We start from the raw sequence: 23,384 nt of genomic DNA, 5'->3' as shown, positions 1-23,384 counted from the left end.
ATATCCTGTGCCCATTTTTCAATTGGATTATTTACCTTTATCTTGTTGTGGTGCTCAAGTATTTTATAAATTCTGGATATAAGTCCCTTATCTGACATGTCATTACTAAATACTTTTTCCAAGTTTGTAGCTTCCCTTTTTACCCTCTTGGAGAAGTTTTTGGATATGCACAGGGATTTGATTCTTAGAAGGGCCCATTCATCTATTTTATCTTTCCTGGTTGTAGGTTTTTCAGGATACTTGGAAGACTGTTTATGTTATGTATTAGGACTTCTAGCGTTCTTCCAAGCTTTTCTTTAATGAAGATTGGTTATAGTCCTTGGTTTTAGTCCTAGGTCCATGATCCACTTTGAGTTGGTTTTTGTGTATGGAGTGAGGTGTGAATCTTGTTTGAGTCTTTTGCAGATACTTTTCCAATTTTGCCAACACCATTTGTTAAAAAGGCAGTTCAGAATATTTTGATGGACCACTTTGGTTGATTTGGTTGATTCAATCTCTTTCCCACTGTAAATAATGCTGCAGTGAACATAGGTATCCACTTATCTGTTTGTGTGACAGCTCTTGTCTCTTTGGGATATATATCTAGTAATACAATTACTGGATCTGATGATATTTTCATTACCAACGTTAGCACCCAATTGTTTTCCATAGTGTTAGCACCAATTTATATTCCCACCAGGAGGATACGAGTTCCCAAAATAGATGGATGGGTGAAGAAATCATGGTACATTAACACAAAGGAGCACTATGCAACACTGAAAAGCTATAAAGAATTCAAGAAACAGTGAATAACAAGGGTGCTTCTAGAGGACATTATGCTAAGTAAATCATAAAACTATTATAAAACCATTGTTATAAAAAGCTAAGATTTTACACACAGAAAAAAAAAATCATTCTTGGATGGTTACCAGGAATAGGAAGGAAGGTAAAGGGTTGTAAAAATTAGTAGATAATATGCATATATTAACATGGATGAAAGGAAAGGCAATACCAATAAGGGGATGATCAACGCAGTATCACTATAGAAAGGAAAGACACAGAGGTATAGAAGGATTACTAGAAACCAAAGTTACCGGGGTAAAGTGGGAAAAGCATGTTTACAGGTGGGTATCAAAACTAATGCTATCAAGTTAATTGTATGAATGTATGTAAGTGTTGGAATGGTTGAATGCATTTTTCATTCATTTTTAAATTGCTTTGTAAATCTTCACGCAAATCACAATTTTTAAAAAACCCATTGAGATTGGTTAGCTACTCTTTTGATAGGCTATTTTTGGTAAATCATTAAGGAAACACCAAGGCAAGTTCTCTGTGTGAGCACCTTTCTGTGTACTAATTCATCTACTTCCAGCCACATTCTTCCTGAGGGTAAGCCCTTTCTCCTTTGTTATTGTTCTGGCTCATCAGTTCAGAAAGAGAGGCAGAGGCTAGGAGTGGTGAGGCCTTAATTTATGTAAAAATCTCCACACTCACTTGCTTTAAAAGTACCAAAGAAAACACATTTGTTAGCAAGATTAGGCTTCTGGGCTACCAGTTTATGACCTTTGATTTATACTGACTAAAGCATTAGTAGTAAGCTTCTTTTGCTCATTTATACATTACAGGATTTGAGCATTTAGTAAAGAATCCACTACTGGAAGCACGGCATAGTACTGGGATTAAGCTTTGAATTCTGACCCTAATTTAGCAGCCACATGTTCGTGGGGGGAGTTACTTCTCTACATCTCAGTCTCTTTATCTGTAAAATGAGCATGTTTGTTGTTATGTGGTATTGAGTCAGAGCTGACTCAGAGCTCACCCTCCAGCGGGTTTTCAGAGGCTGTAAATCGCATGGGAGGAGACTGACCACCTTTCTCCCACAGAGCAGCTGGTGGATTGGAACCACACACCTTCGAAATGGCAGCATAGTTCCTTACCATGAGGCCACCAGAGCTCTCTAAAATGAGCATAGTTATATCATTTACTTCGTCGAATACTAGTAAAGCTACTCTGGCATGTAAGAAGATCTATATGAGTGATTATTCTTTTAATTATTATATTTAGGCAACTCCCAGTCACACAGAATGAGGTAATTCTAGTTTTGTAAAATGGAAATTTTGCAAGCTCTTAGACTTTGATTAAATTATGTTACCTTTTCTTTTCTCCCTTGGAGGTTTAATTGGTCTCATAAACTAAAGGCAAGGACTCAGCATGAATTTATGAAAGTCCAGGTGGGTCATTTCCTTTGGGGAAATACCATGAGCGCAAGCTATTAATTACAGTGTTTGTACCCTTTGGCTTGAGCATATTTCATTTTCACTCAGAAATTTGTGGTGGAAAAATTCCTTCTCCAATGTGTGTGATTCCTGGCTATCACTCATGAGTAGCCACCCAGGGAAGGGGACCAGTAACTGAACAGTGAGGATGGACAGTGACCCTATACTCCCTACAAGAGATCATCCTCAGGCATGGTGAGCAATGGATCTGAGGTTAAAACTTCCTTGGCACTGAGTTGGCATCATTTTGGTGAAAAGAGCCTGGGCCTCACTACTATATCCAGGCTGGTGTAAGAGAGGGCCAACGTTAGTCACTGGTCCTAGAAAAAGTCATATTGGGGTCGAGAGGGCAAGAGCGGAGAGTTCCTCATGATCACTTCCTCTTGTTGTTATGTGCCGTCGAGTTGTCTGTGACTCATAGTGACCCTACGTATAGTATAAGAGCTCTGAAGCCTGCCCTGTCCTGAGCCAGTCTTACTGACTCCAACACACCTACCCCCATTGCCCCAGTTACTATATCAATCCATCTCATCTGGGGTTTTCCTCTCCTATACTGTCCTTCCAAGCATGATATCCTTCCCCAAGGATTGTTCCTTCCTGGCCATGTGCCCAAATTATGTGAGATTATAGGAGTTTCAAATGCCTCGCCTCCAAGGAGAAACTTGGTGTCACCCTCTAAGACTATTCATTTTCTTATCAGTCCATGGTATGTTCAGGACTCTTCTTCAGCACCACAACTCAAAGACATCAATTCTTCTTTTATCATCCTTAGTCATCCAGCTCTCTGATGCATAGCAAGTAATTGTGAAGATCGTGGCTTGGATCAGGTTCACTTTAATCTCTGGACTGACATTATTGCTCTTTAGTACTGAGGAGAGGTCCCTGATAGCATATTTTCCCAATGCAATTAGTCTTTTAATTAATTAGTCTTTTAATTTCCTGACTGCTGGTGCCAACAATGTTGATTATTGAGCCAAGCAAACTAAAGCTGTTAACAATCTCAGTCTCTTCACCATCTATCATGGTGCTGCCAACTGGGTCAGTGGTGAGAATCTCTGTCTTCTTGATATTGAGCTTCAGTCCATATTGAAGATTATATAGTCATTGACCTTCCGCAGCAAGTGCTTCAGGTCTTCCTCAGTTTCAGCAAGCAAGGTTGTATCATCTGCATAAAGCAGACTTTTGATGAGTCTTTCTCCAATCCAGATGCCACATTTTTACTCATAAGCCCAGCCTCCTGAATGATCTATTCTACATATAAATTGAAAAGGTATGGAGACAGGATTCATCCCTGACACATTCCTTTCCTGATTTTGAACCATGCAGTCAGTGTTTCATTGCTCTGTTCTGAGGACTGCTTCCTGCTCTGAATATAGGTTTCACATGAGCACAATCAAGTCCCATTCTCCTCAAGGTCAGCCATAGTTTTTTGTGATCAACACAATCAAATGCCTTTGCATAGGCAATGGAATACAGATAGATATCGCTCTGGTACTCTTTGCTTTTTGCCAAGATCCATCTGACATTGGTGGTTATGTCTCTAAGGGCACGAGGACCTCTTCTAAACCCAGATTGTATTTCTGGCAGTTCTCTGTCAATGTACTGTTCCAGTCATTTTTGGATAATCTTCAGCAGGATTTTATTTGCATGTGACATTAGTGATATTGTTTGATAATTTCCACACTCTGTTGGGTCACGTTCTTTTGGGACGGGAATAAATATGGATCTCTTCCAGTCAGTTGGCCAGGTAGCTGTCCTTCCTAGACCCTTTAATATGCACTACTTACAGGAAAATACTTGCCTGGAGGTTCCAAGAGAGGAAAGCACAATCTTTAGGCTAGCCTGGGATGTCACAAATCAGTCCATGAGTGTTTTGCTTGGTGTGCTGTTGAGATGAATCAGACTGCTACATCTTGCTGTCACGGAGAGGCTGGCAGGTTTAAATTGCCAATCTTGTGGCTTACAGTGTTTAACTGCTGTGCCATTAGGGATCCACGAGATAAGAGTGAGGATAGGCAAGGAAGGCTTTGATGATAAAAGTTAATCAAATACTTACTGGGATGAAGGTCTAAGTTGAAAACAGAGAATGCTGAGGGAGAATTACAAAAAGAATAAGATTTTTGAGGCAATCAGTCTCAGTAGATACAAAAATGAAGGCTGCAAGAAGCAAATGCAAGATGTCCTATCTGGAGAGAAATGGTCACTAGTGGATTCACGGTGGATAATGAGCAGGAACTTCTACTGCAGAGCAGGCTACTGCTGGCAAACCTACAGCTGGCCAGCTCACTCCAAGAGGCATTCCATATGGATTAAATCTTGCTGGCTTGATGCTGATTTCCAGATCAAAGGGCATGTCTAAAAATACCCTTTCTTTCAAGCTGATGTTTGATGAGTAAACAGAACAGGCAAGAAGTCCACAGGTCTCTTTGGTCATGCATTGTCCCAGCACAGAAACTCATTTCCTCCGCAGGCTGCCAAGGGCAAGAGGCACAAACTCGGGGAAGGCGATGAGGGGAGCCTGAGCCAGCACTCCCGGTGGAGCCAGATCAGACGGTGCGCACAGTCTGGCCCGATTCCTGCAGCCCCACAGATGTGTCTGCTCCAGCTGCCACTGGGGGAAGAGGAAGAGGCAGCCATGGGAACAATGCTGCAGTGAGGCAGCCAAGAGGAAGGAGCGGACTGCCGTGCTGCCCATGGTGCAAACGGTCACTCACGCTCCTATCTCAAAATTCGACACTCGTTCCTGAGCTGAGGGGGACAGGGACTGTTCTGTGTGAAGCATGTTGGTCGAAAAAGAATTTGCTCTAGATTTCTTGCGTGATCTCTGGGCAGGGACTTAAAAGATCAGATTAGCCTTTTAACAGATTAACACACACACACACACACACACACACATGTGTGTGTGTGTGTGTGTGTGTGTATGTTGTTGTTGTTGTTATGTGCTGTCAAGTTGCTTGCGACTCATAGCGACCCTATGTACAACAGCTCTAAACTCTGTTCTGTCCTGTGCCAATCTCATTGCCTCCGACACACTCATCCCGATTACCCCAGTCACCGAATCAATCCATCTCCCAGAGGGCCTTCCCCTCCTGTGCTGTCCCTCCACTCTGCCAAGCATGATGTCCCTCTCCAAGGACTGGTCTCTCCTTACAACATGTCCAAAGTATGTCAGACAAAGCCTCAGAATCCTTGACTCCAAGGAGCATCCCAGTTTAACCCTCTCCAGGATGAATCTGTTTGTTTTCTTCGCAGTCCATGGCACCTTCAGCACTCTTCTTCAACACCAAAGCTCAAAAGCATCAATTCTCCTTCTATCCTCCTTGGTCATTGTCCAGCTCTCTGACGCATACAAAGTGATTACAAAGAGCAAGGCCTGTACTAGATGCACCTTAGTCTCCAGAGATACACTGTTGCTCTTGAGTACTTTAGAGAGGTCCCTAACAGCAGACTTTCCCACAGAAATACGTGTTTTAATTTCCTGGCTGCTGGTGCCAAGAGTGTTGATTGTGGAGCCAAGCTAACTAAAGCTGTGAACAATCTCAATCTCTTCACCATCCATTCTGATGCTGCTAATTGGTCCAGTGGTGAGAATCTTTGTCTTCTTGATATTGAGCCTCAATCCATATTGAAGGCTACAGTCCTTGACCCTCTGCAGCAAGCGCTTCAGGTACTCCTCAGTTTCAGCAAGAAAGGTTGGGTCATCTGCACAATGCAGATTGTTTGTGGATCTTCCACCAATCCTGATGCCACATTTCTCCTCATAGAGCACAGCCTCCCAGATGATCTGTTCTGCATACGGGTTGAAAAGGTATGGACACAGGACACATCCCTGGTAATTATATATATATATATATAATTGTTGCAAATATGCACAGCAAAATGGATACCAATTTAATTTCTATGTGTCCAATTTAGTGACATTGTTTATATTCTTTGAATGAGTGTATTCTGCAAGCCACACGCAGTGCTTAATGCTTTATAATCAATATTTTTTAATCCTCACCAGAACTTTGTGAAGGAGTCCTGGTGATACAGAGGTTAAGTGTTTGGCTGCTAACCCAAAGGTGGGTAGTTTGAATCCCCCAGCCACTCCTCGGGAGAAAGATGTGGCAGACTGCTTCCGTAATGATTAGCAGTCTTGGAGAAAAAAAGCCAGGGGGTGGTTTTGCTGTCATTTAGGACAGCTATGAATCAGAAAAGACCGGATAGCAGTGATTTGGTCTTCTTTTTCCACAGACTCGTGAGGCAGTTAATATTAGGGCTCACTGACTGATGAGAGGACTCAGGGTGGTTAAGAAGGCTCTGGATCACAAGGTGGCAGAGCAGGTAAAAGCATCATCATCCAACTGGCTGAGGGCGAAGTTGGCCGCTCAGCCTGACTGTGGCAGAGAGCCGGCTACATGGCCTGTGAGCTCTGTGAGGCCTGTCCCGGGAGAAACCCCACACCACCAACCTGTTCCGCCAGCCCAAGTGTTGCCGCCCCTGTGGGGCATGTTGTCGGGGTCCACCTTCCCGTGTTTGGGGGTGCTGACGTCTTCACCACTATCTCTGTTGATCGTTATCTAAAAATGAAGAATTGAGATGTTATTATTATCCCATGACCAACATCAGAGGTTATACTTGGCAGAAAGAATGCTATTTCCCACAATCTTTAAGGCATGTTGTAACCTCAGGTCACAGGACACACTAGATGCCAGTGTTTGGCCAACATTTCATCAGATTTATGACCCGTTTAGTTGGTGAGGAGATGAATGAAATGAAGAAAAGGAGCTGACCCAGGTTATGGGGTTCAGGATTCTCTCTACGCATAACATATGTGGAGCATTTGTTTAGACAAGAAGATCAAATTTACCAGGAGTGGAGAGGGTGGATCTCACTGGAGACAATTTCTTAGTGGTTTAAAAAAACACACAAAAAATCATTGCCCAGCCATCCATATAACATATATATTTATCTATTTCATTAAAAAGATTATTCCATGAAATGCTGAGCTGATAACTGAAAAGAAACACAAAATTTATATGTACTACAATTATACACCCCTCCTCATTTAATTATATAGGTTAATACTATATCTAGAAACTGGCTAAAGCCTAGCAATGAGCATGGGGATGGGACAGGATCAGGAAAGGTTTCCTTCTGCTGTATGTGAGGCTGTTAGGAGTGAGAGGGGATTCTCCAGCAAACTCAGTTTCTTTTTTTTCTCTCTCTCTCTCTGACACACACACATAGTGGCTTATTTACTTTCTGAGATTACTCTGATCTTATTATGACATTGGAAGCTTTCCTAATTACTCTTTTTAAGAGACTTTTTATGGTGATTTGAGTTAAAGTTTCCACAGCAAATAGTTTCTCTATTCAACAATTCAGACACATTATGCTCTGTGACACTAATTATACCAATTCATCTTTATTTTAGAACTAGGTTTGCTATTCCTGTAATCCAAACAGACGAAGCTACACTTTAGCCCTCTCTGTGAGAGCCTATAGCAGGGCCTGCGGTGCACTTAGCAACAATTTCATTCAGCACAGATTCACCGCAGGGAATGACCACCACCCAGGAATCATAACTTTGACAGTCACTTTGGTAGCTACTGCTCTATGATAAAGGCAAATCAAAACACTTGTATTTCATATACACTATGAACTTCTGCTCAAATGTAATGCTTTTTCTCTGATGTCTCTCATTCACTTAAGGACAAACATTGCCTAAGTTCCCTATTGTGGAAAAAGGAGGATAAGTGAGCAGGATATATACACATGTTTAAAAGGGGAAGGGGAGGGGAGTAGGGGGAACAGCAGAGGGGGAAGAGGAAAACAGCACTCAGATGGCAGAGGTTAGTGGGTAGATGGGGATGAAGTAATAGGGAAGGTTCAATAGGGACCTGAAGAGACGAGTGATAACAGACATGGAGCAATAGTAATTAATTACATAAAATATAATTGAGGCTCAATGTCAAGAAGACAAAGATTCTCACCATTGGACTAATTGGCAGCATCAGGATGGATGGTGAAGAGATTGAGATTGTTCACAGCTTTAGTCAGCTTAGCTCCACAATCAACACTCTTGGCACCAGCAGCCAGGAAATTAAAAGACGTATTTCTGTGGGAAAGTCTGCTGTTAGGGACCTCTCTAAAGTACTCAAGGGCAACAGTGTATCTCTGGAGACTAAGGTGCATCTAGTACAGGCCTTGCTCTTTGCAATCACTTGTTATGTGTCAGAGAGCTGGACAATGACCAGGAAGGATAGAAGGAGAATTGATGCTTTTGAGCTTTGGTGTTGGACAAGAGTGCTGAGGGTACCATGGACTGCTAAGAAAACAGATTCATCCTTGAAAGGGTTAAACCGGGCTGCTCCTTGGAGGCAAGGATTCTGAGACTTCGTCTGATATACTTTGGTCATGTTGTAAGGAGGGACCGGTCCTTGGAGAGGGACATCATGCTTGGGAGAGTGGAGGGCATGTGCAGGAGGGGAAGGCCCTCTGGGAGATGGATTGATTCGGTGACTGGGGCAATCGGGATGAGTGTGTCAGAGACAGTGAGATTGGCACAGGACAGAGCAGAGTTTAGAGCTGTTGTACATAGGGTCGCTATGAGTCACAAGCAACTCGACGTCACATAACAACAACAACATATGAATAATCTTATAAAACACAATATATAGAATAATTATATGCAAACCAATTCATTTTTTTTAAAGTAATTATTTTTTCATGAAAGAGCAGATGACATTTTCATTTACTTGTTCAAGTAAGACTTAAGAGTACCATACATCGCAAAGCATCAGAAACCTACAAAGACAAGGGGGGATGTCCACACTCCTCAAACATGAGGACACTTTACTCAGATTGCTGAAAGTTAAACAGAGAAGCATGTGATAGGTGTAAAACATGGTGCTAATTCTGTCTTTAGCTCAGCCCCATCTCTGGTAAACACGTGGACTTTTTCTTCTTGGTGTTGGGACTAAAGAGAGCAGGGGGTAACTAAGGGCATCAATGGTTCTGAAAAATGAAGTCAACACAACTTCCATTATCTTATATCCAGATAAGTGAATTTCAAATGTCACAACGAGAGTTTACTGGGCTTTTCTGCCAATGACTTTGACAATATTAGCAAGTAACAGTTATGATTTTACCATAACTTCAGGATTGTCCAAGAGAACGTGGTTGGTAGTCAAAACAAGACAATTGATATGAATTGCACACAACTGTGCTAAAAAAATAGTGAAAAATTTTTTTTCTCGTTTTTTAAAAACAACTATGCAGAATAGCTAGCAAGATTTGGAGAATAAATGAACATTTAAAATGCCTTCCCTCAAACGTGCCACTTCTTTCCAATTTGTCCATAGGTCCTGTCAGAGCTGTGTTGTAAGCTAAAACATGTCAACTTTCTGTGACGAAGGAAAGATACTAGCCATTAGCCATGAACACATGAGGTTTTCAGTATAGTAGTCATTAGCCCAGTTTATCTACTGGCATGGTGCTTGTACAATGGGGGGACCTGCACTTGAATTTTATTTCATTTTCATTAATGATGATAAAAATAGCCATCTTTAGAGGGAGTTCTGGTAGCCTAGTAGTAAGAAGCTGTGCTGCAATCCAAAGGCATGTGGTTCAAACCTACCAGCTGCTCCATGGGAGAAAAACAGGCAATATCCTTCTATGCCTCTGAAAATCAGCTGTAGGGTCAGCTGTAGGTCAGTTCTGACTCGAAGGTAAACAATCAACAACAGTTAGTGGTTACAATGCTGTGCAGTACAGGAACAATATTGTTAGAGTCGTGGCCACACAGCTTGGGGACCTTTGTTCAGAGGTTCTCCATGGAAATAACTAACTCACCCATTTATTGCTGTTGAACTGAGACTGACTCACCGCTTACCTACCAGTGGGTTTGCAGAGGCTGTAAATTGCATGGGAGGAGACTGCCTATCTTTCTACCATGGAACAGCTGGTGGATCCAAACCTCTGGCCATTGGGCTAGTAGCTTAACTCCTCACCCATTAGGCCACCAGAAATTTTTAATGCAAAAACAGCAACAACAACAACAACAATAACAAAACCATCCCAAAGTCTAAATAACAAAATACAGAAACCCAACAAACCAAAGACAAACCTTCAAAATGGAGATAGTTTTGATCTAATTTTAAAACAGAAAAATATATATACATACACATATATACACATATACACACAACATATGTATATATGTATATGTGTGTGCGTGCGTGTGTGTGTGTTTATTTATTTATTTGTTTGTTTGTTTGTGGGGGGAGCTCCCCGATTAAAACAAGCTTGGAAGGAGGAGTGGCATCCACTTCCGTAGTAGCTTGCCTCCGGAAACCCTATGAAGCTGGAGAGAGGATGAAAGACATACAAGCGTTGAGGACTCTCCTTCACAGGGTCTTTTGAGTCACCTGCGACTCGAAAGCACTTAACAACAAACAACATATATAAACATTACTGAGCTCAAGTGTGTTAGAGATGATGAGGACAGCACAGGATAGAGTAGGGGTCGGGTCTGTTCTTCATGGCGTGGCTTTGAGCTGTACTCTGTCTAGAAGAACTGTAACTATAATTCCATTAATGGTACTGTCCAGTCAGAACCAACACATCGCTGACCCTCCAGTAAGTTTCTGAGCCTGTGAATCAGATGAGAGGGATTGCTTATCTTTCTTGCTGGTGGCTCTCAGTAAGAGCTGACTCAATGGCATCCAGTAACAGTAACAGCAGCTTTATTTTCATCAAATGTTGGATATCTCCTCTAGACATTTTACACAACCAATTTATTCGTCTTGAAGAAAATAACCTTTTACGAATAGTCTTTCACAACAGCTTGAAGAAAATAACCTTTTATGAGCATGGCATAAAGCTAAAGGGGAGTAGCCCTTAAAATAGAGTCTTGCAGTCACTCCAGAAATAAGTTGCAAAGAAATCTAGAATCAAATGTTATGGGTTCAACTACACTTTCCCAAAACATACCTTGTTAATCCTAAACCTGTGGTTATAATCCCATTTGTGTTGGGCTTTGTTATGTTAATTGGGCAGTATTAGTATAGAGTATATTTTTAAATCCCTTTTTTTTTTTAGATATAAAAGAACAGATGAAGCAAGCAAGCACAGATGGAGAAGACAGATGCCAGGCCACATGAAGAACACCCAGGAACCAAGAACAGAAGGTGAAAGGAGCTAACACAGAGAGAGTCTGCCCTTAGACCTGGTGCCCTCAACCCTCACATATGAGAAAAGAAAGTTCTGATTGTTAAAGCCATGGCCTTGCGGTGTCTTTGTTATAACAGCACTACATAACTACACTTGGGCCTTCAGAGGGTTCAGAAAATGGGCTGTACAATTTCTGGGGAATAGGAACTGGCTTCTCTTTGCTACCTGTTTGCCTTGCCAGGCCATCTGCCTGGGAAATGACTCTGCTCATATTACCATCAACAAGACAGCTTCACATCAACCCAAACAAGAATCTGGAGACGTTTAAAAAGGAACAAACTCTTGGCAAAAATAATCACCAGTCAAATTCTGATTTATTCCAGAGAAATACATAACATAAAATTCTAGGGATATTTATCTAAAGGCAAGGTATTTGGAGGAGTGTTGTAAGTTGAATTTTGTCCTCCGAAAGACATATTGAAGTTAGTCCCTGCTTCTATTAATGTGATCCTATTTAGGAAGAGGGTGTTTCATATGTATGTTCATGAGATCATATAAGTGAAGAATGGGTCCTAAATCCAGTATCTTCTGAATGGTGTCTTACAAATGCAGACACAGAGAGACAGTCATCTAGGTGCAGATTTGCAGCAAAAGAATGCCAAGGTCTGTTTCACACTCGAATGGATTGAGAAATTATGGCACATTCACATGATGGAATACTACACAGCACGCAGAACCAGTGATTTTGAAAATCTCTATCTAACTTGGGAGGGAGTAGAAAGCATTTTTCTAAGTGAACTAACTCCATCCCCTAAGGACAAATACTGTCCTTAAATGGTGTAAGACCATTATTATAGAATTGATAACTAATAAAACGTGTAAGCGGATCCAAGCAGGGAGGGTGGGAGCAGAGGAGTGAGGATAGGTGGCAGGGGGGTTGGTAATCATAGGTTCATACAATCTGTTGGGAAGGGAGGGGTGGTAAAGGAAATTGGAAAGATCTGGCGTGGAAAACAATGAATACGAACTTTGTAAGTAAATCAGTATAAACTAAAAATTTTCTTAAAATAAAAAGCATGCCAAGGACTGGTGACAGCCAGTAAAAACTGAACAGAGATCCTCTGAATGAGTCAGTGTGTTTAAGACTCTGATTTGGACATTCAGCCCATGAGAAAGTAAATTCTTATTCTTTAATAGCCATTCATTTTGTGCTATTTTGTCATGTCAGCCATAGGATAGGAAGTTAATATTATTCTATGCCATTTTATGAATGGCATTATATTACTCATGGGAATACATTTCTCAAGACTGATGGTAGGGACACATTTACCATTTGGGGACACCTCTTACATGAGCTGACAATGATTCATACAAGGTAGGAAGTGTAGACCAGTCTGACCTGAGATAGGGACAGAGACCAGGGAAAGTGCATCATGTCATCAAGTTTGTTTCCTGGGCACAGGCACGTGCAAAGGAAGCACTAGTTATCCAGAAGAGCTGATAAACCACTGTCTGCTTTCACACACATGTAGAGAAGCACTTGGAATGCATTTCCTTTGAGGGTTGTTTTAGTCTACAAAGGGCTCAAGTAGTCATTCCAAGTACTGAAATAGATACTTCTGTATTCACTTAAGGGGATCAAAATTCTTCCCAAACCACAAAATGTTGTGGACCTTTACATTTTTTACACAACCTGCTGATGCCATGTGAAGACCCTCGTTGAGCTCTTCACAGCCAACATGCTCCACTTTCTTTTACGTAAAATACACTATAATTCTAAGAACTGTTAGTCTCTTACATATGAATTTAAATGGAAAAAACATGGATCTTGTAAATTATAACTTATAAAGATGTTCCAGGGTAAAGCAGCCCAAAACCAAGGCAGGGAGGGAGCATGACTCAACTGAAGTCCTTTTATTCTGGTTAAGTGCATGTGTTACAGGTTTATGATTTTTAAAAACTCTCAGTAAAACAGTCAGATTATCCTTCTGGAAACAAAGTTAGCTATTGGAGGCATTACTGGACAACATAGTTGATTACCATTTTCCAGCTGAAAAATTACAGTAAAAGTGGCATAGAAGAAGAAGAATGTTGCGTGTCTAACAGTCACGCTCTCTTTTTTCCATTTAGAAAGAAGTCAGATGAATCATGGGTGGTCTAAATTATGCGCAGTAAGCCTATCACCCTTTGCTATGCAGCCTAGTGGTAAGAAGGTACTCTGAAATCCCAAAAGTACGAGGCTAGAATCCACCAGCTGCTCTGTGGAAGAAGGATGGGCAATTTCCCGTGTAATTTACTGTCTCTGAAAACCTGTGGGAAGGTCAGCTATGGGTTGGTTCCAACTCGACAGTCCATAACAACAACTGGTAGAGAGAAAGATATTAGAGAATGTCTATGGTGAGGATTCTGGGAAAGATTTTCCTCTCACTTTAAAGAAGAGAAACGCACAAGCAGAGGCTCCCTCACTGTCTTGGAAACTTTTCCTCAACACACACAGACACACTCTCACACACACCCTGTCCCCATCAACCTGCCCTACACACATTTCTTGCCTTTTAACGCAATGATAGAGACCCTCAATTAGATGGCTTGCCACAGTGATTCCACAATGGGTCTGAGGATGGCGAAGTTGTGAAGATGGTACAGGACAGGGCAGGGTTCCGATCTAGTGGCCACCGGGTCGCTATGAGTCCTAATCAGTACCTAACAGCAACAATGACCCAAGACAGGAAGTCTTATGCACCAGGTGGCAATGAGATGGAGGTGGTGGACTGGAAGGATGGAAAAGCCAGCATCCCTGGTGACATTAATGAGCTGCTGAGCCCATCCTATAGTCACCTACTTCCAATCTTCTAACTCAGTAGAATGTTCTTTAGAAACAAGAATGGTGGCATTTTGTCTTGCTACACTGGACACATTATATCAGGAGGGCTAAATCTCTGGAAAAAGAATGATATCACATTTGGTAAAAAGAGGAAGACCCTTAACGCCCCTGTTCAGCATGAAGAAGCCAGAGAGTCTGCATCCAGTTCCCATATCAATAAGACAATTGATTTAAATACCATTGGAAAATGCTTATCATTCCCCTGTAGCATCTGGTCCTCACTGGATCCTTTTCATTTCCTTCACCTGCTCCCCCACCAACCAATTTCTGCAGTTCTGCAACTGCATCCCTGCCCATCCTCACCCTTCTGCCCCCAACCCCTGCCTCCTTGTACCCCCAATATGTTTTTCCCAATAAAATAAAATAAAATAAGAGGAAGACCCTCAATGAAAAAGTGACATTGTGGCTGCAAAAATGGGCTTAAACATAGCAATGACTACAAGAATAGTACAGAACCAGGCGATATTAAATTGTTATACACACTGTTGTAAGTTAGAGCTGACTTATCAGTACCTAACACTATAATTCAAAGCCCGCCCACCAGCTCCTGATTGAAATACTTGGGGTTTCTGTGATACTGAACCCTGTACCACTGGTGCATCAAATGTCTTAATGGTTACCCATGGTGGACAGGATTTGGTAGAGTTCTCAGATTAAGACAGGCTTGGAAGCAGGATTGGCATCTACTTCTTAAACAACAGGCCATTAGAAACTCTATGAACATTAGAGAGATGACAATAGTTATAGAACAGAGTTCAAATATTTTGTTCACAGGGTCACTATGTGTCATACTGACTCAATGGCACTTAACAACAACAACAGCAACAACAAAACACTATAATATATGCTGCTTAAGGTTTAAGCCACTATTAATTGGGTTTTCTATTAGATTCAGTTCCATGCAACCTAATTGATTCACACAGTAGGGGGTGAGTGAAAGGGCTACAGAAGCTATTGTTTAGACATTTTCTGAAGAAGTCTTATTTTAACAAGAAGATACACTTTGAATATTCCAGCATTAGAAATTGCAATACCATCAGTATGGAAGTTCTGCTTACAACAGTTAGCTATTCTATTTTCCATGATTGATTAGAAAGCAACTGAGTCATTCATTACTTTTCTCATCCACACATCCCTATATGTGTTTTTAGTGCATCAGCTATTCACTGTTCTGTGCCATCAAGTCAGAACTGACTCGCAGCTGACATCCCAGTGGGCTTCAGAGGCAGTAAACAGCATGAGAGGAGACTGCCCATTTATATCCTGCAGAATCGCTGGTGGATTTGAACCATGTGCCTTTGGGTTGACAGTGCAGCTACTTATCATTAGACCACTAGAGCTCCCCAATTATTCAGTAACAATGCAGACATAAAGGAAATAGGATCTTTTCTTCAAGAGAATATATTATAAGTAGGATTAGACAAAGTCATAGCACAGAGTGAACACATTTGCGGAAAGTATATTGGTTGAGAAAGTCATATTAGATTGTCCCTGAAGGATGATGGTCTTTCAGTTAAAGCCAGATGGTTTGAAAAAAATGCCAGACACTATCTTATTTTCATAAATAACATGTAGCTTTTACAATAATAATGCATAATGAAAACACCTTTTCCTGTAGATTTCCATCTTTGACCTCTGAAAAAGCCCGTTCTTTTTCTTTTTATTATCTTCAGTTCTTTCCTTGCTTATTAAGAACATTAGCTTTAAGCTAGTCAATGATTTTTGATCATTAAACTTTACAAAGGATACTGCAATACTATTCACTCACACCAAATAATTAACCCCAAAGGGCATTCATATAGAAATATTTTCCCCTTTGTTGGAAAGTTTAGGGACTTAGTGTTAGGCAAAGATGGAGGGATGGGGCGAAGTGGGGGCCATACTAGGATTATTCATCTGACCCTGAAGAAGATGTCTGTTAGGGACTTGTGATCCTCTATGGGAAAAGTAGACCAAATGGTCCAGAAACTGCCTTGGAGGAAGTAGTCCAAGTTCACTGAGTATTGAAGAACTTCCTTTCCTTTCTTTTCCCTTGGATTCTTCAAGTCAGCCAGCAGCACCCCCTCTTTTATATCTTTCTGCCTGACATTAGGCTGGACCCCTGTGGAGCACCCTGCCTCTGTAGTATCCTGCTCCTCCTTCTTTCTGCTTGAATATTTCCAGACACGCAGATTTTGCTTCTGGAATATATGATGTGCTCAGTGAACACGCAAAAATATTTTCAGTCGTAACCATCAGCATCCCCTTTCCTCTAGCTGACATTTGCTAATACATCCCTAGCACATCCTATGCTATTTTGCTACCTGAGTCTCTAAGGATTATGACAACGGAATTGATCACTGGAATAACCCTTCATTAAGAGCCATTACTATGCAATAAAAATGCCTAGTTTTATCAAAATGAGCAAGAAACTATGGATTTCACAGACTGAATTTAAAAGGAGGGAACAGCAACAATTTATTATTTTACTTTACCTTCTCTTACCTAACAAAATGGTCTATAAATACTGCTTTTATATGAAAAAAAAATTAAACCAACACTTGTTATGAGGTCCACTGTGACTGACTCAAGGAGCCGTTCTATATATCAGAGGAGATCCATATGCTTCAGTTTTTCAAGTGACTGATCTTTCTGTCAGCAGGACATGGACAGACCTTCCTTCCAGTGCCTCTGGGTAGACCTACAGTCAGCAGCTGACTGTGTACCTATCTGACTTACCCACGGATGCCTGGTATAAAGCAGGTGCTCAACAAATATGCATAAAACATGTGAGTGGAAAGATAGTGACAAAATTCTGTACACAATTCTCTCCACAATAAGTTCTCAGTTTGGAGCTTTGCTGGATTTTTCTTCTTCTTCTGTCTTCCAGGTCATAATTGGCACACAGTGGGGTCAAGATGTTGGACAGCGAAAGACATCTCACAGAGGCAAAAAAACACATTCTCATGCTGTCGTTCCTGCTGGTTCTCGATAGTTCTTAACTCTTGGACGCTAATCCCCACCAGGGCCTCGTATCTGTTAGTTTTGGTCAAACCCCTCACGGGGCCCCAGACGGACTCCTTGCCAAGGTCCTTCGAGTCTTGGGCAGTCGCCCGCTTCCTTGCTCCTGGTCAGACAGAGTTGTTTTGACAGCTGTCCAGTGCAAAGCAATAGTGTTGCAGGAATCATTTGAAACATTTTTCTCACTTTATTTATTAACTTTCTATAATCTGGGTACATAGGAAGACAAAAATTCTCACCACTGGACCAATCGGTAGCATCAGGATGGATGGTGAAGAGATTGAGATTGTTCACAGCTTCAGTTTGCTCGGCTCCACGGTCACCACTCTTGGCGCCAGTAGCCAGGAAATAAAAAAACGTATTGCGATGGGAAAGTCTGCGGTTAGCGACCTCTCTAAAGTACTCAAGAGCAACGGTGTCTCTCTGGAGACTAAGGTGCGCCTGATACAGGCCATGGTTTTTGCAATCACTTGTTATGCATCAGAGAGTTGGACAATGACTAGGGAGGATAGAAGGAGAATTGATGCCTTTGAGCTGTGGTGCTGGAGAAGAGTATTGAATGTAATATGGACTGCTAAGAAAACAAACAGATTCATCCTAGAGAGGGTCAAACCAGGCTGCTCCTTGGAGGCAAGGATTCTGGAGCTTTGCCTGACATACTTTGGACATGTTGTAAGGAGAGACAGGCCTTTAGAGAGGGACATCATGCCGGGCAGAGTGGAGGAACAGCGCAGGAGGGGAAGACCCTCTATGAGGTGGATTAATTCAGTGACTGGGGTAATCAGGATGGGTGTGTCAGAGGCAATGAGATTGGCACAGGATAGAGCAGGGTTTAGGGCTGTTGTACATAGGGTCGCTATGAGTCGCAAACGACTCGACGGCACATAACGACAACAACAATGATCTGGGTGTATGAAATGAAGAAGCATAGAATTAAGAGGATGTTTCACCAACCTAAGTGCTTATCAACAGATGAAGAGTTATGTGTGAGTGAAAGGGACCACACCCATGACCATAAACAGGTTTGGCAGATGCTAGTTCACTGTGAGTGTATGTACAGCCAAGAACACTGTAGAGCCAATAGGACGGGAAATGAAGTAAACACCGCAACCAGACAAACACCCCAGGAATGGGTTGCTGGTCAGGGGGCTGCAGGACCATTGTCTTAGAGGACACTGAGGTCAATTAGTATAGCACAATCTACAAAGACAATGTTCTCCACGCAACATTAGTGAATAGCGATTGGGGACTGAACTGATTTAGAGTAGCCACTGAAGGTGCAACCGTTGGTCTGGAGCCAAGAAAGGTAAACATGTATGGGAAAATCAGTTCATACCACTAATGTTGTTGCTGTTGTTAGGCAACAAGTATGACTCATAGAGACTCTATGAACAGCAGACTGGAATCCCATCCTGTCCTGTGCCAGCCTGACCATCTCTGACACACCTGCGCTCATTGCTGCAGTCATACTGTTCAATGGTGACTGCAGCACAGACTTGATGGGCGGCCTTCCTCTCTTTTGCTGACCCTCTATCCTTCTAAGTATGATATTCTTTTCCAAGGAAAAGTCTCTCCTAGCATTATGTCCAAAGTTTGAGAGATGAATATTTGCCATCCTTGCCTCCAACGAGCACTCTGGCTGCACCTTTTCTAAGATATCAAGACCCTAAAATTCACTCTCATTATCCTAACAGCAGAACAAGAATGGTGCCTGGCTACCACTGTGAATTGCTCAGAAAGGCATCACAATTGAGGGTGGTCCTTAACGCTTGTTCATTTGGTGTCACTGAGTTGACTCAGACACTACGAAGCACAGATAAAACCTTGCCCTGTCCAGCACCATTCCCGCAATCATAGAGCCCATTGTTAAAGTCATTGTATCTTCCACCTTGCTCAAGGTCTTTCTTGTATTCTCTAACCCCCCACCTTTCCCAGAATAATACCGTCTTCACACACTGGCCCTGTCTGAAAACTTAGCCAAAATATATGAAACTGTTTCAGTGTCTTTGCCTCCAAGGAGCAACCTGGTGCACTTCTCCGAGACAGATTTATTTGAATAGAGTGGAAGATAAATGTAGAACAAAACTCCAAGTGACAGAAATGACTGAGCTGATGGAGACTAGTTGGACCCCGAGACTGTATCAGTGAGCTGCTCTTGAGGCCCTGTGGCATAACTCTCAGCCAGGCAATATACCGATCTATATGTAAATAATAATACCATGGAGGTACTCAGCCCTTAGAACAATCAGCCACAGAAGACTGCAAGCTCAGAAGGTAGGAAGTGACAAGATGGAAGAACGAATGGAAATAAGAATGACAGAGAGATAATGGGAAGATAAATGATGTCATGCGAGGATGATAATCAGTGTTACAACAAAAGATGTATGAATCGTTGAATGCAAAACCAATCTGCTCTGCAAACTTTCACACAAGTCACAATAAAAAGCTAAAAAATAAAAAAGGGAGAAGCTGTTTCATGAGTTAAAATGCAGTAATTGCAAATGGCATAACGGTTCCCCTTGGTGGACAGTGTTTGGTGGAGCTCCAGTTTAAGAGAGGTTTGGAAGCAGGAGTGGCATCCACTTCCTAAACAACACATCTCTGGAAACTCTATGGACTTGGAGAAACCATGATAGTTATAGAAAGGCTTCAGGTCTTTTGTTCATTGTCGCTATGAATCATGCTCGACTCTATGACAATCAACACCAACACTAACAACAATTGCAAACAAATCCTTAAGTGAAACCAAATTTGTTATCACTGTATGTAGGTGAGTGTCAAAAGCATATGCAAAAACCCCTCAAATAATTGGTAGTTTGCTGGAATGGGAACACAACCTTAAGCTGCCCCTCTGCATACCAGAGGAATGTCTATCTGTGTTTCATTGACTATGCAAAGGCATTTGACTGTGTAGATCATAACAAACTGTGGCTGACTCTGAGAAGAATGGGAATCCCAGAACACTTGATCGTTCCCATGAGGCAGTCGTCAGAACAGAGCAAGGGAACACTGCATGGTTCAAAATTGGGAAGGGCGTACACCAGGAATGCATCCTATCTCCATACCTTTTCAACCTATATGCAGAACAGATTATCCGGGAGGCTGGGCTCTATGAGGAGAAATGTGGGGTCAGGATTGGTGGACGATTTATCAACAATCTGCATTATGCAGATGACACAACCCTGCTTGCTGAAACTGAGGAGGACCTGAAGCGCCTGCTGCAGAGTGTCAAGAACTGCAGCCTACAATATGGATTGAGGCTCAATGTCAAGAAGACAAAAATTCTCACCACTGGACCAATTGGCAGCATCAGGATGGATGGTGAAGAGATTGAGATTGTACACAGCTTTAGTTTGCTTGGCTCCATAGTCAACAGTCTTGGCACCAGCAGCCAGGAAATTAAAAGGCATATTGCCATGGGAAAGTCTGCTGTTAGGGACCTCTCCAAGGTGCTGAAGAGCAGTGGTGTCTCTCTGGAGACTAAGGTGCGTCTGATACAGGCCATGGTCTTCGCAATCACCTGTTATGCATCAGAAAGTTGGACAGTGACCAAGGAGGATAGAAGGAGAATTGATGCCTTTGAGCTGTGGTGCTGGAGAAGAGTATTGAGAATACCATGGACTGCTAGGAAAACAAATAGTTTGGCCTGGAGAGGGTTAAATCGGGTGGCTCCTTGGAGGCAAGGATTCTGAGGCTCTGTCTAACTTACTTTGGACATGTAGTGAGGAGAGACCGGTTCTTAGAGAGGGACATCATGGTTGGGAGGGTGGAGGGACGGCTCAGAAGAGGAAGACCCTCTATGAGGTGGATTGATTCAGTGACTGGGATAATTGGGATGGGAGTGTCAGAGACAGTGCGATTGGCACAGGACAGAGCGGAGTTTAGGGCTGTTGTACATAGGGTCGCTATGAGTCGCAGGCGACTCGACGGCACATAACAACAACAACAACAACAACAACACCCATCCAGACAAAGCATCTTCTAATTACACTCAGACACAGTAGAGGAAGAACAAACTAAGCCTTCAAAACACTCAAAGCTAGAGTAAAGGAGCCTTCAGCTCTCAGATCCAAAGAAAAGATCAGGGCAACCTCAACCCTGGAAAATTAATGTGCAAATGTGCTGGCTTTGTTATACAGACCAATGGTCCTGGTCTGTTGTCATGCACTTTGAGTCTCCTCAAAGCTACCTCAGTGGTATTTCCTGAATACATTTTCTCCAAAAATATAAGATCTATTTGGCAGAGTAAAAGCTTTTGTGTTTTCCATGTCAGAAGAACTCTGAAATGTTATGTGTAGCTAGTTAAAGAAAGGGTGGGAGAAAAAGCTGTTCTTATCTCCACAATGAAGAAATATAAGGGAGCTTAAATAGAAGCCAGGCTCTGAAAATCCTTGGATGCATAGGCTACTGCCACAAGAGACCACCCCTGAGCTTCGGGGGCAGGGAGAATGACTTGGAAGTAGGGATGCTGACACTGTGGGCAAGGATTTCATGGCACAGTGTCTGGAGAAGCACTTCTGGCATGCAACGATGGTTGCCATTTGCTTTCTTTTTCCTAAATCACGGCATAATATCTTTTGTTATTTCTTTCAGCTCTCCTTCGTACAAGCGTTTTTTCACCTTATCAGGGGACAATAATATTTATGAAGCTACTGCCTGCTGCTGTTTACTCAGCCATTTCTTTGGGGCATCTGGGTTTTAGCATCTAGCAATATATAGTCTTCCTTTGTTCTCAATAAGTCCAGCATTGTCTCTTATACATCTTTTGATAGGTCAAGACAATTAATCAGAACACAAAATAGGAGTGTGAGAAGAGGTCACAGAGAAGCAAACTACACAACCGCACACACACAGCCCAGCCTAGAGCCTGGCTCACCAGCTGAGAGTGCTTACAGGGTGCTAAGCCCACAGTGTGAGGGAGATACCAGGTAAAATTTTGTCTCTCATACTTTGGACATATTGTCAGGAGGGGCTAGTCCTTGAAAAAGGACATGGTCAGTGAAAGAGAAGAAAGCCCTTAACAAGATGGTCTGAAACAGTGGCTGTAACAACACGTTTGAGCATGGTGGGGTCTGTGAAAATGGTGCAGGACAGGACAAGGATCAAATCTTTTGTTCAAAAGGTCATTCACTCTGAGTCGAAGTTGATGCAACGACACTTTACACTACCACCACCAGCTCAAATGGGTAGAGAGTAAAACTATATTTGAATCATGGGGGGGGGGGAACATTTATTAAGTGAACAGCCTTGGACACATTTAAGGAGATCTAGCGGTGCAATGATTAAGTATTTAGAACTGAAAGGTTAGTGGTTTGACCCTACTAGTGGATCCACGGAAGAAAAGACCTGGTGGTCTGCTACAATAAAGACTGCAGTCCAAACCCTTCAAGGCAGCTCTGCTTTGTCCTGTAGGGTTGCAAGGAATTGGAATTGGCTCAATGGCACACAACAACTAATAACAATGTTGTTGTTGTTATGTGCCGTCGAGTCGCTTGCGACTCGTGTGTGTGTGTGTGTGTGTGTGTGTGTGTGTACAAGCACATGTGTTTCTCACTGCTGTCAAACTGGCCTGAGAGCTGACCCTCCAGTGAGTTTTTGGAGTCTGTAAATGGCATGGGAGGAGGGTGTTCATGCTCTATCTGTGGAGCTGCTGGTGGATTCGAACCACCCTGCTTGCCTTTGGGTTGACAGTGCAACTACTTAGCCACCAACCCACCAGAACACACAGATACACACACACACACACACACACACACTCCCTCCCTCTCTCTCTCTCTCTCTCTCTCTCTCTCTCTCCATGTACTTATACACACATTTACAAACTGCTTGAACATTTTAAGTATAAATACTTTGAGCTGTGGTGCTGGAGAAAAGTATGAATGTACCCTGGACTGCCAAGAAAACAAACAGATTCATCCTTGGAGGCAAGGATTCTGGGGCTTGGTCTGACATACTTTGGACATGTTGCAAGGAGAGACAGGTCCTTGGAGAGGGATATCATGCTTGGGAGGGTGGAGGGACAGCACAGGAGGGGAAGACCCTCTATGAGATGGATTGATTCAGTGACTCGGGTAATCGGGATGGGT

At 42.3% G+C, this 23,384-nt stretch overlaps 1 protein-coding gene across 1 annotated transcript in view; it reads right to left on the bottom strand.

Annotated features, from left to right (window-relative positions):
* The window catches only part of VWA8 (von Willebrand factor A domain containing 8), a 519,526-nt gene that overhangs the window by 78,422 nt on the left and 417,720 nt on the right, over positions 1 to 23,384 (bottom strand). The window contains exon 38 of the mRNA XM_006884567.1: positions 6,709 to 6,817. Within this exon, the coding sequence (XP_006884629.1) occupies positions 6,709 to 6,817 (109 nt within the window). The remainder of the gene's footprint in view (positions 1 to 6,708; positions 6,818 to 23,384) is intronic.

The sequence above is a fragment of the Elephantulus edwardii genome, unplaced genomic scaffold (genome assembly GCF_000299155.1).
Source record: "Elephantulus edwardii isolate Elephantulus edwardi_28Jun2011 unplaced genomic scaffold, EleEdw1.0 scaffold00036, whole genome shotgun sequence".
NCBI lineage: Eukaryota > Metazoa > Chordata > Mammalia > Macroscelidea > Macroscelididae > Elephantulus > Elephantulus edwardii.
The sequence above is the reverse complement of the archived record's forward strand: the minus strand, read 5'-3'. Positions and strand labels throughout refer to the sequence as shown.